Consider the following 12613-nt stretch of genomic DNA (forward strand, 5'->3'; position numbering starts at 1 on the left):
AGCCTCACTGTGCAATGGGAGAAAAATGAGGGTGCCCATCAGGCATTCAGCCTTAGCTTTGAGATTTGGGATCCCTTATAACCCTTTGAATGTGGGTTCACATCACTGCAAAGACTCTTTCTTCCCCCACAACTATCTTTCCCTCCTTTTTGGAAAGCTCTTGCTGCAGAGATCTGCTCTGGCAGCAAAGTGTACAAGCCTCACACTGCATAGAGAAAGGTATTTTCATTTTCAGACTTACTCTTGCGAGGATCCAGGCTGCCCCGTTTGAATCATGCCCGGCCAAAACTGGAAGAGGAAAGACAAACAAACAGACCCACAATTGTTCTCTTTGTTGAAAGCTTTTGGCTATTTTTGAACAAGCATGATTCCTTTTGCAAACATCAGTGAAAGCATTAATCCATTCATTCCGCCTTAGTTTTCTACTCGACATTGTTAGAGAATACAGGGATTTTTTTGGGACTCAGCTAACAACTTACCCCAGGTGCCCCAGGAAATGTAGGACGGGGAATTCCTGGCAGGCCCAGCTTGTTGTGAATAGCAGTAGCTGAGACTATCTGAGCTGATGACATTGCTGCCATGTGCTGGAGTGCTTTGTCCTTTGCTGTCTGATCCTTTAATATGACAATTACACGGAGTCTTAAAACATTTGGCACAACAAATGATGTTAAATAACTGCAGCTACAAGCACATAACTGAAAACTTAAAAAGCCACACAGAAAATGCAAAAATAGCAAACCATGCAAGGGGAAAAAAAAATACAGCATGGAGGCTAACACTCAAACTACCTCAAGGCAAAACCTCCTCTCAGACATGCATGGTAGACCTGAATTCTCACAGTCTGCTCTGCCAACATGCAGGAAGCTCTGGGAGAGCAAACTACTGCCCACTTTTTTATCTGGGCAAATTCTGCTGATTTGAAAGCAGGCTGGATGAAATGGGGTGACTGCTAAGGCTCCACTCTGCCTGCAGGACAGGGAGCACTGAGATTTGAGCTCTATCATTTGGATCTAAGAGAAGTTTGCCTTTCGTATCACACTGTAAAATGAGAACACAGAACTGCAACTGACTCGCAAACAGGGACAGATTCCTCCTCATGCTTACAGGTTTAGAGACATTTTGGACTCAGTTTTACCACGAGTACTTTGTAAGTTAGATCACAAACATGTAGATAACCTTTTAAATTTCCAATTGTGGTAGTTTACTGATTGACAGTGTTCCCAAAGAAAACCATCAGCCATAAAATTTCTGTTTTCAAGCATATAGCAACAAGTTTAGGACAAGGTGGGGTGTTATCAGCCACTTGTATTAGAGCAGTGCTTGGAGTCCAAGTCACTGCTGATCAGGTATGATCACAGAACAGAGAGGGAAAGCCTCTTAATGCAACAGTTAACCAAGGGGATATCTCAGGTCAGGTAAAACAGGTAAATAACAGACTATTACTATCTGCTAAAGCAGAGTTCCTCTTCCAGAGGGACTGTATTAATGAGTACTAACACTTAGCTATGTGACTTAGAATGAAGGAACACAAGCAGTATTAGGCAAGGATATTTTTTGAGGTTTTTTTTCTGGTTTTATTTTACAAGCAAAGTAGCAAGCATGCTGGCAGGAGATGCATGCTTCTATGTATGATATATGACTTTGCACGTATGCTCCCTTGAAAGCTTGTACATAGTAGTACTATAGGTGAGCAGTTTCTTCCTTTGAATAGCTCCTTTAGAAACAGCACAGGCTGAAAGTACAGGAAAAGCTAGCCAAAAATTCTGCCAAGCACAGCTAAGGTACATAATACTTGGTTTAGTCAAAATACTTACCATGCTTGTTACCTGGATACAACAACAAACAGTTTATTAAAATGCTTGTGTAGAACAGCAGATTCTTAGCAAATTATGAACAAAATAGTAAGAGACAAAGGAAGGGCAGTTTGCTCAACAGTAAATATCAGCTTTAAACAAATGCATTGTTTTCATCTAGGGACTGATTCATTAAAAGGGAAAAAATGGATTAAATAAGAAAACCTACAGCAAAACACTGGGGAGAAATAACCCCCAGGTGCCTGTGTGAAAGCTGTGGGTACTGAATGAGGGGATTGCTGCTGGCTGTGTCCCTGAGCCCTGTGGGACAGCCTGGGAGAGCAGCAGGTGGAGCAGAGGCTGCTCCAGCATCACTCCCCTCTGCTCCTCGCAGGATGTGAGCCTGAAGGACAACTCTGCTCTGCTGCCTGAGCAGCACTGACACCTCTGGGCTCCCCTGCACTGCCCTCTGAGCTGCCTGAGCCCCAGGACAGCCTCAGCACAGCTGAGTGTGTCTGCAGAACAGCTCCTGGTGCTGTGTGCTGGGCAGGACACTCATATCCATCAGGGTGTGGGCAAAACTCGGTCATTTCTCCCATATACCCACAACCAGTTCCTTGGTTCAGAGCTGCACATCAGCCCTAGCTCTGCCATCACTGGCACTCATCTCATCTCTGCCTGCCCCAGGGTGGGAGGAGGTTTGTGCATGGCATGTTTTACTGGCTTTGCATGGCTTTAGGCCACTGGGCTCAAAAAATACTTTTGTGGGTGTTAAGAAGTGGCAATATCCTGAGATTCATGCAGCTCTCCAGGCCTCTCTACCCTCTTGCACAATGAGAAGGACTCTCCATCATGAAAACATGAAAATGAAAGATGCCCTTAAGCAACATGGAGATCTAGCCCCACCAGATTTCTCTGTTCCATTTCTCCCCTTTTTTTGTAAGGAGAACTGGCTTGGAAATGTCTAACCATGCAAGTCTCACACTTAGCCTGCTGCTGGACCATAATGAAAACAAACACTCAGGGGATCGATACTTTGTTAGGGATCTAACAGTCCATTCCTGGGAGTTGCATGAGCCCAAGGTAGATTATAATCTATAAAACAGTTCATCTTGCCTCACTTTACCCATGTGAACTCCCTGGCTAAGCCCCTGAGTGCAGCACACACCTACAGGAGATGATGTATTTCTCCCTTATGAGTCATCAAAACCAACTAAAGTGCATTATTTTCTGTAATGTTATTGCTGTCCAAGGACTAAAATAGGGGCCTGGACACCCAACATGGCAACGCTTACGGCAGAAAAATCCCACAGTAAGAGACGAACTAAGAAAAATTTGTGAAGATTTACACTTCCTTCAAGAGCTTCTCTTCACAGAAGGAGGGACACTTAGCCTGTCCTGTGGAGCTCTTAGCCAGCATTACAGTGAGTCTGATGATCCTGAATTTTAGGAACAGTGACAGGGATTTCTGGAGGGAGAAAACATCTTTTCTTTCTTGCCATGATATGGGATGTGTCTCCCTTCTTGCAAACTGCTGCCTTGCACCTTAGAACACTCTGTGTTTTGTGGTGGCCTCATTCATCTCGTCCTCTTTGGACAATTACATTTTCAGAAGAATGGAGAGGAAGAGAATGCCAGCTCAGAAATACAGTCCTTGCAATAGGGCTAGTCTTGAGGAGTTTCAACAACTCCCATAAAGTTTCCCACTGGTGACAAATCTGCCAGCACCACAGGACACCAACAGCCTCAGGCCAACACACACCAACAGGAAATTTCACCTTTTGTAGGCTTAGGAATCTCTACATAGTCAAAAGATCAGTTTTTCTCAAAGTAACTGTAACTTCACATTCAAACATGAAAGAAATAAAATTCAGAGTCAAATACATAGGAGGTCCTGACCTCCACTGGCCAAAGAACACCTTCAGTTTCAGGTGCATTTTGGAGAGCTGCAGGGTGGAGACCTATGCTGGTATGATCAGGCAGACTTCATAGTCTTCAAAAACACATGGGACAGCCACATTTTAAAGCTGTCTATTTAGACTGTAATATTAGCTCATCTGCCACTTCAAACCAAGTCTATGTTGGGCTTTTTATGCTGTAATGGAGACCACTGGTGACCAGGAGGGAACGAGTCTCCCTATCACTGCAAGGCAGCCACTTCTGGGATGAAACTTGGGAACTGATTAATAACACACAATGGTATTACATCACAGTTTAGGCAGCAAGAGAAGTAATATATCCAATTAAAACGGCAGGGGTAATTTAAACAGGCAGATTACAGTAATTACCCAGGTTGGAATTTGGCCAGGACAAATGGGTTAACAGCCCTACTCTGAACCAGAACGTTGGGGGATTTTTAATAACTGCAAAGAGTTAAATTGAGGATTTTGATTTCCTATCTCGTCCAAGACAGAAAGGATTTGGTTTTGCTCTCACTTCTGCTGCTGTGTAAAGCTGGAATAAATCCTTTCAGGTCAATGCAGTTTACACTGATGTAGTAAACTAGAAGTTTGGCCCAGAGTGCTGCAATCCTGTGCTGAGCTTCAGCAGAGGCTTGGGGAGACAGTATCTCCTACTGAATCACTAAATCCTGCTGGAGCTTAAGGTATTCCTCGGATGGGACCCATCTGGTCCTGACCTGGTTTGACCCTACTTTATTTATGAGCTCAGATGGGACTGTTGTTGCCCAGGAATGACACTGGAGTAGGCAACAGGTTGCACTCCTACACTCCTGCCTTCCCCTCCCCTTAGAAAAGCCTTCTGTCCTGTGGTACATAATTAGTAATGAATGTTACCAAGGTGGATTGAGAGCACAATCAGCGGAAAACTGGTCTAGTTACACTAAATCCCTAAAATATCATCTCTGGAACAGAGATCGAGTCCTGGTTCATGTTTTAACCGACTGCTCCTGGCTGCAGTTGCACACACTTTGTTTTAGAAAAGATGTAAGCTCTAAGAATCTAATGCAAGGAGACTATAACTTTTAATGAATCAGGCCCTTGAGGTTTACATAGTTAAATTAGATAATAATAATTCTCCGGTATCATCCAATTATAAACCTTAATATCTATAAAAGCCCCACATGAAACAAGAGTTCTACATGACAAGCACTAAAGGATTTGTGCTTGACTTGCTTTTAATCCAACATAAACAGAAGAATAATTCAATCAGTCAGTTCAAACAAGTTCTAGAGCAAAAAAAATCAAAACTGTTATGCCAGAATGATATATGGGGCTTTGCATGTTATCTATGACTTTGGAAGGTAAAAAATAAATCTAAGGCAGTATGAGGAAAAGAAAGCACAAGAGAACACAGTATTAATTCAAGAAACCCTAAAACCTATAGCAATATTTAAAATACGAAACTTTTCTTGCAAGAAAAAGACAGACATAAGAAACAACAATTTGCTCACAAAATGGACGTTACAGTAACACGAACATAAAATAGATTCCTAATAAGCAATTTTGCAGATGTTGCCCAGATCTTGCATTGATTCAAATAACCTTTGCAATAATTAGCTGTAGCTCAAAAAAGATAAACAAATCATGACAATATACAATTGTTCTGGACAAAAGATAGAGAGCACTTCAGTGTTTCTAGCCCTGATCTCCAATTTGCTTATTATTAGAGAAGACAGGAGTAAATACAAAAGCTGGCTATTTCAGCCAGGCAATAGCTAATGCCAAGAAGAGAATGCGCATTCAAAGCTGTCCCAACTTGCTGCCTAATGAGTAGCAATTAATCCATCTTATTGTATTTCAAAATGCTGAAGACTCCATTCACATCAAAGGGAATTTTTCAAGGCTTTTATCATTGTTCATTTAAAAAGTATAGAGCTATCTTTAGCATTTTATAACTGACAACAATATTTTCTTTTCATCCCTCGATGTGGAATGTAGAATAATGGATTTTAAAACATGTAATACATATGAACTGTAGGCATTTGAATGTTTCCTTTTGTCTCTGTCTAATTAATCTTGCACTATGCTAAAAAAAAAAAATCTGCTGTGAGAGCCTAAGATAAATGTATATCCTGCTGTGAACACCTTTACTAACTGTTTATGCACAAATTCCAATTCATCTTTGCTCCTGAATGGACAGAGGTGACTTTGGCTCCCTGTCAGTGCAAAGGTGGAAAATGCTGCAACCTAATGCTATGGACTGGTGTATCTGACACGGAAACACAACACTTGAGTGTAAAAATTCTGCTTTCCTCCAGCCTCTGCATGAGAGGAAATGCCACGAAGAGGAGACGCCTTTCAGATCTGTCTCCAAGGACAACTTGATCTCAGCCTCTCTTCCAGTTTTCATGAGATTAAATTTCTCTAACTTCAGGAAGATATTAATAACCTCACTAATTTAAGATTTAAATCTCTAAAATAGGAGTGTTTTCCTGCTGTAAGAAGAATGAAAATTTGTGACATCCCTGGAAGGGCTGAGGGGGATTCTTTGCTAGTGGTCTTGAAACGCAGCAACAGCATCTAGAGGTGAAACTTCACTTTCTTGCAGGCTAAGGATCCATCCCTGCAGAGCAACTGTAGGCACTTCTCATCACAGGAAAGGGACTTTGCTGGGCCAAGCACACTTTATGGAATGCATGTAAAAAGTCTCATGTGTAAGAAGAAGTTCTTCCTATCTTCTTGGTCATTTCTTCACCAGGAGATGCAGGCAGCATCCACTCCAGGACAGCAAGAGCCCATCAGCTTTCTAAGGAGGTTGATGGGGCAGTCCAGGCTGCTGCCAAAGTGGTCCTTGTTGAAGCAATGAGCACTCAGAGGTGCTGGAATTTATTCACCCTGTCTTCCTTTCGCATCAGTGATGCCTTCTCAGGCAGTTTTTGAAGTCCTCTGCAACCTGCTCTAGGTACCCCTGCTTTGCCACGATGGGTTGGACTAGATAATCTTCAGCAGTCCATTCCAATTCCAACCAGCCTGTAATTCTGGGTGACTCTGTGTGACAGTGGACCATCCAGATGGCTCAACACAAGAATACTAAGAAAAACAGGCAGCAGCACTAACAACTTGTCTGGAGGAGGAAGGTCCCATCTAGGTTCAAAACCTGCAGCTTCTGCCACTTCAATGGAGTAATTGCAGCTCCCTTGCAGGAAGGGCAAGAGGTCTCTTCCTAAAGCAGCTCCCTTACAGCACCTTCTTGCATCAGTTTCATCTCTTCCATGTGGGGACCTAAAGGTCTGTGGAAAGCTGCATCTTCTTCAGAAGGAACCTGTGCAACGGGCAGGTGTTGTGCCATCTCCTTGTTCACCGGGACCAATAATAGCAAGGAAAAGACGAGGGAGATGAGGAGAGTCTTCACCCTTCCTGGGCACCCCTCAGGCTGGGGCTGTGTCAGGGCTCCTAGCAGCCAGGAGCAGGGCTAGGAGGAGCAGCCTGGGAGCCACTGACCAGCAAGACCTGCTGGGGAAGGGCTGGGGTAGCTTTGCCATCAGTGATGCCTGGTGGGCGGCGAGGCCAGTGGCCAGGAGACCTTTGTCACCAGTGTGCACTCTGTCCCCACAGTGATGTCAGGGAGGGTTGAAGCAAAGGTCTCTGCAGAGTGTTGGGAATCTTCCTGAAGGGTGATGTCAGGGAGGGTTGAAGCAAAGATCCCTGCAGAGTGTTGGGAATCTTCCTGAAGTCAGCAGCTCCTAACAGTAAATCAGCAGCTCCTCCACTTTCTACTCAGCTCTGGGAGAGCTGCAGCCCATGGACAGGTGGTAAAGAGCAGCTAGGCCTGAAGCCCATCTGAAATATTTTGTTGTCCTAACAGATCTTGCCTTCTTCAGGTGACTCCTTAAACAGAAAAAACCCTACAGCTCTTTATTTACTGCAAATGACATCTAGGGCTAGGGGGCTCCAATATTCTTAGGGTTTGACTAGCTCCTTTCTTGTTTGGAAAGCTCCAATAAAAATCAGACAGCAGGTGCAGTACTTAAAAATGTGGTTTTTCTTTATAAGTGTCTTCATATTTTAAGCCATTTTGGTCATTCAGAAAGGGAAATATTTTAGAACAGTATTTGTGTTTAGCTCCTAGGCCTATATTTGGTACCTAATTTGGCTCCCTGATTTTCGCAGCCCTGAGCACTCACCAATCCTCTAAAACTCCAAGAGCTGCTGGTGCTGAGCACCTCTGAGAATAGTCCCACCTATTTACAGACTTAATCTTAGGCATCAAGGCTTGACAATTTAAGCTTAAAATGCTACATATCTCTGCATTATTGCCCCCTGGGTTAAAAAGCAGGACGTTTAAGTTGTCTTAGTTGTTCTTGACGAACCCCAACTGCTCAGCCAGTGCAGCTCTAAAGCCAGCCACCAACAGCCAGACAAGCTTGCCAGCATGCTGCCCACTGCAGACAAAAACCCAGAGCTTCTGTGGAGGAGAGGCCTGTTCCAAAGCCAGGCTGGGACTCACACGCTGCAGCTCAGGGATGGTGCTGAGCATCTGCAGCGCTCACCGCTTAGCATTGTGAAATTACTTTCTGAAACATTTTGCTTTCCAGCCAGAACAAAAACGTGATTTGTTCTCATCTGGGTGAACAAAAAAATTCCACCAAAAAAAGGGAAGAAAAAAAAAAAGGGGGAAGTAAAAGGTTTACAGGTTCCTTCGTTTTTTTTATTAAAAAGGAAAAATAAATCGACAGCAAAACTGCTAAGCCCTCTCTTCCACTTTAAGCAGTGTGAAAACAAAACAGAAAGGGTCCCAAGATCTCTGCTGGAAAAATTTGAAAAAACAAGCAATCCAAGAAACCTATTAAGCATTTCCAAGAGTTTCTTTTTAGCCTTAGTATATATTTTACAGAAAGCAGAGAAAACAGGGATAGGAACAATTCATCATGTCAGATTATGCAAACATACTTAATAATCCTTGAACAGGACTCTGACTGAGGCTCTCCAAAGATTCAATGTCAATAATTTACTTGGAAAAAATCAAATTTCATGGAATTTTGTGCACGACTCGAGGTGATACCAGATTGTACTCCAGAAACACCTTACAGTCAGAGCAATCTAGATCAGCTGTGCTCTCTGGCACTTGGAAGAAATGATCTGCTTTAAATATTCTTGATAGCATTTCAGAAGCACAGACAAAAACCACTTGGGAATGGAAAACAATTGCCCCAATTACCCCTCTGGGAAAAAAAAAAAAAAAGAAAAAGCAAAAAAGAAAAAGCAACTCCACAACTGCGCAAAACCTCTGTGTATTTAAATACACTCCTAGCACTCAGCTGTGAAAAAAAAATAGAATAAAAAAACATGGACTAACGGGTTAAAAATCAGGTTTAGGTGCTGAGCTGTTACAAAGAGTAGTTCACTTTGCATCTGGACAGTGTTAAGACACGTTTTTAATGGGGATGCTAGTGCAGAGCTGGAGGTTAGACACAAAGAGACGCGACAGCTCCCGCATGCAGGGAAGGAGGTTAGGGCACAGCATCCCCAGCTCGCCCAGCACCGCGGGGAGGAGGAAGGGACAGGCATAGCAACCACAAGCCCAAAAGCAGAAAAGCGCATACCTTCAGCTTGGAATGAAAATCACGAGATTTCCTTCTGGCAAGAACCTGAATGTGACTAGACACCTGCAGGGTAGGGGAAGGGAGGAAACAAAGGAAAAGCCTGTAACCATGGAGATGAAAAGCCCCCTACAACTGGGCAAGCCAAACGTACCTTAATGGCGGCTTGAATTTCTCGAACTTTCTTTCTTGCTAAGACCTGTATGTGACTAGACACCTACATTGTTCAGGTTTATGGGGGGGGAAAAAAAAACAACAAACAAAAGAAAAACAAAAAGCAAATCAAATTTTAAATGTCTGTTTTCTTTTTCTTTTAGAAAAGAAACTTTTCTGAGGGGAGGAAGTTATTTTGCATCTTCAGTACGCTCTGCTGTTAAAGATACCACATTCCCAGACAGATACCAAGCTCTTAGCACTGAGGCTTAACAATACGGGTCATCACCGCAGTGACTTGATTAAGGGAAGAAAAAAAAAATAGGAAGAAAAAAAAAGTTTAACCCACCAGGTTGTGCATTCAGCTACAAGAGAGAAGACCCAGTTCCCAGCTGGACGCAGACCACGTGCTTTGGTGCCAATCCCATCCATGCCCAGGCCCTGCTCTCGTGCAGGGATCCCACAGGATTTCTGCCCCATCTGCTGGGGATGTAGGTGCCCACTCCAACCATGTGCCACTAGGCTTGAGACATCGCTTGGCACCAAGAAATTTTATCCATTATTTATTGTGCTCTGCAGCTCCAACTAGGAGTCTCAGGCTGCATTTTGACCCCTCTGAAATGCTTTAAATTCTGGCACTAATGGTAATACTGGCACAACACAGGTCCCTGAATCCATGCTGGCTTCTTCAGCAAACTCAGCATCACATCTGCCCACAAAACACTCACCTAAGTGGGGACTAGTAACTTGACATCAGCTTAAGTGATGCCCCAGTTTGGCCCACGGCCGTTACATTTTGCTCAGAAATTTGTGAAAGCCCTTGGTCAAACATATCTTGTTTGACCCAGGACATACCATATCAGGTGGTGTACATTTTTCCTAAGTCAGTTACATTCCTGTCTGGGAAAGAACAAAGCAAAAGAAAAGGAGAAACAATGCTTTCCTCCCCCTGTAAGACTATTCCATGGCAATAGCACCAAACAGCCTGTGTTTTGGTAGGGAAGCAGAGAGTAGTGTATCAACAAGCACAGTCCCTGAAGGCCACCTCCAGGGACTTCTTCAAGAAGCAGCTTAGGAACCAGTTTGCAGTAATTCAGAGTTATACTGCTGCTTACTAAGCAATTTTGTAGTCAAACACATAGACCATGTTTTGCCTTCAGCAGAATATTAGTGGTGTTAAAGGTTATATGAGAAGCACAATCGTAACGTTTAATTGCTCAATTTAAATTCCTAATTAAGGACAAACAAACTCTTCTAAACAGTCTGAAGTGGTTTATGGATTGCTGTAGAGGGATGTCCAAGTATGGAGACAGACATCACCATATGCAAGCCATGAAACCCTCTCAGTGTCTTGTTGGCCAAAGATCTAGCCCCAAGGTCTGCATTTGACTCCTGATGGATCTTTACAATCTCAGCATAATGCCCAGCTCTTGGAGGTGGCATGGACATGGCAGGGCAGAGCTTGGAACTTTGTCCTTTGTTTCTGATTTCTTTGCCAATCTTTGGTTTGCTCTTTTTCCACATACTGCAGTTTCTCTCCTTTCTTGTGCCCTTTTTTTCATCCCTTGCAGACATTTTCTTCCTAATGGCCAAGGGACACCACTCAGGGCAAAACAGCACCCAAAGTGCTTTAAACCCCAGTGCTGGCAGCAGGTCATCTTTGTGTGTGCTGATCCAGCATCATCCTTGCCTACAGAACACGTGTGCAAGGCTCTGCCTTCCCCTTTGCCACACACCTGCACAGGGAGAAGGGGAATCTTGCACCTGACGCGAGAGAAATCGAGGGCACTCTGCAACTTGTGAAGCATTTTTAAACAGCACAAGGGTTTAGTACCCACTGCATGAACTCTATGGTGGATGTGCCTTTGGTGAGGCTGCTGAGTGCCAGAATAAATTGGAGGATTTAGTCATATGAGATAAATTAATGGGTATGTGACCATCATCTGAAAAAAAACTCTTAAGACTGGTTTAAGGTTTATTCTGACTCTTTGATGAATGAAATCTTACGGTGGTCACAGACCAGGAGCCTGGAGGCTCTTAAGGGAATTTTTGAGTCATTTTTTCATCCTGTAGCAGCTACTGGCCATGAGCTGAGAGCATGATTATGATCCATTCTGCTAGATAGTTTAGATTTATTTACCTCTCATATCCAAGAATCATAACCTCTATAGGCAAATTCTCATGCCTTATAAGAAGTTCCTTATATTCTGTAGTTATAGTATATTATAGAGAAATAAAGCACAATGCTTTATGCTTTTACTTCAACTTTTAAATATTTTTTGCAAACACAGGTGGAAAATAGCTACATAAAAATGCATCCTTAAACCATCATTGAAATGATGATGCACAACATAAACCCCAAGTTTTAATTATTCTCTAAACAGCATGTATTTAATCTGACCAGTGAAGTCAATACATCATCTCATCAGAGCTGAAGCACAGACAGCCACTGCAGCCAAAAATGCCATGTTTTGTCCTTCACTGACATGCAAACTTCCCCACTGGGTTATTTTACCTGCTTCCTGGTCCGTGTCTTCCCTGTTCTAAGTTTGATGTATCTGGCTATCAATTCATTCCTACCTGAAACAAAGAAAAATTCATGATAAGGGACAAGAAGCATCACAGACATAAACACCAATAAAACACCACATTTAAACATATGAACTCCATGCACATGAGGCTTATTTCTTACACCCACTCCACTTTCCCTTGGCAAACAATTTATCAGTATTTCTCACTGTTCACCAATATTTCCCTTCTGTCCCCCTGACAGGCATTGTATGTGCCACAGGAACTACACAGAGGGCTCTGATTCAGTGTTTCCCCACCAAAGTCCTGCAGCTGTTGGCAGGCAGAGGCACTTCCTTGGCCAGTGCTGGTGCCTAGCATGGTCTCTGACTGGAGAACATCCCATGCTGGGGCCTGACACAAGGTCTGGGCTCCTCTGGTTTAGCTTCCAACTGCTCCAAGTGGTGTTTGCCCACCTGGCCCACCTGGAGCCCTGCCGGGAGGTTGTGGCTGCTCTTGAAGAGCTCAAGTGCCACCTGAGCCAAACTGCCACACACCCAAATGTTACAGCTTTTCTCCAAGTTTTAATTCTGTAAGGACAGCCAAATCTGTCCTTCCTGCCAGGAAGCACTCTGCTTCTCCTCCAGCGATGGAAATC

General features: G+C 43.4%; 1 protein-coding gene across 3 annotated transcripts in view; it reads right to left on the minus strand.

Moving 5' to 3' along the window:
- TEAD1 (TEA domain family member 1 (SV40 transcriptional enhancer factor)) overlaps positions 1 to 12613 on the minus strand; it is an 88003-nt gene that overhangs the window by 26230 nt on the left and 49160 nt on the right. Inside the window, exons 2-6 of one of the 3 annotated variants that reach the window (XM_009083964.1) lie at positions 11963 to 12027; positions 9298 to 9360; positions 1815 to 1826; positions 480 to 614; positions 242 to 288 (exon numbers count right to left, since the gene is read on the minus strand). In XM_009083964.1, coding sequence (XP_009082212.1) covers positions 242 to 288; positions 480 to 614; positions 1815 to 1826; positions 9298 to 9360; positions 11963 to 12027 — 322 coding nt within the window. Of the gene's footprint in view, positions 1 to 241; positions 289 to 479; positions 615 to 1814; positions 1827 to 9297; positions 9361 to 9448; positions 9512 to 11962; positions 12028 to 12613 lie in introns of all 3 variants that reach the window. The other 2 variants (XM_009083965.1, XM_009083963.1) reach the window with 2 other exon arrangements.

The sequence above is a fragment of the Acanthisitta chloris genome, unplaced genomic scaffold (genome assembly GCF_000695815.1).
Source record: "Acanthisitta chloris isolate BGI_N310 unplaced genomic scaffold, ASM69581v1 scaffold11601, whole genome shotgun sequence".
Taxonomy (NCBI): Eukaryota; Metazoa; Chordata; class Aves; order Passeriformes; family Acanthisittidae; genus Acanthisitta; species Acanthisitta chloris.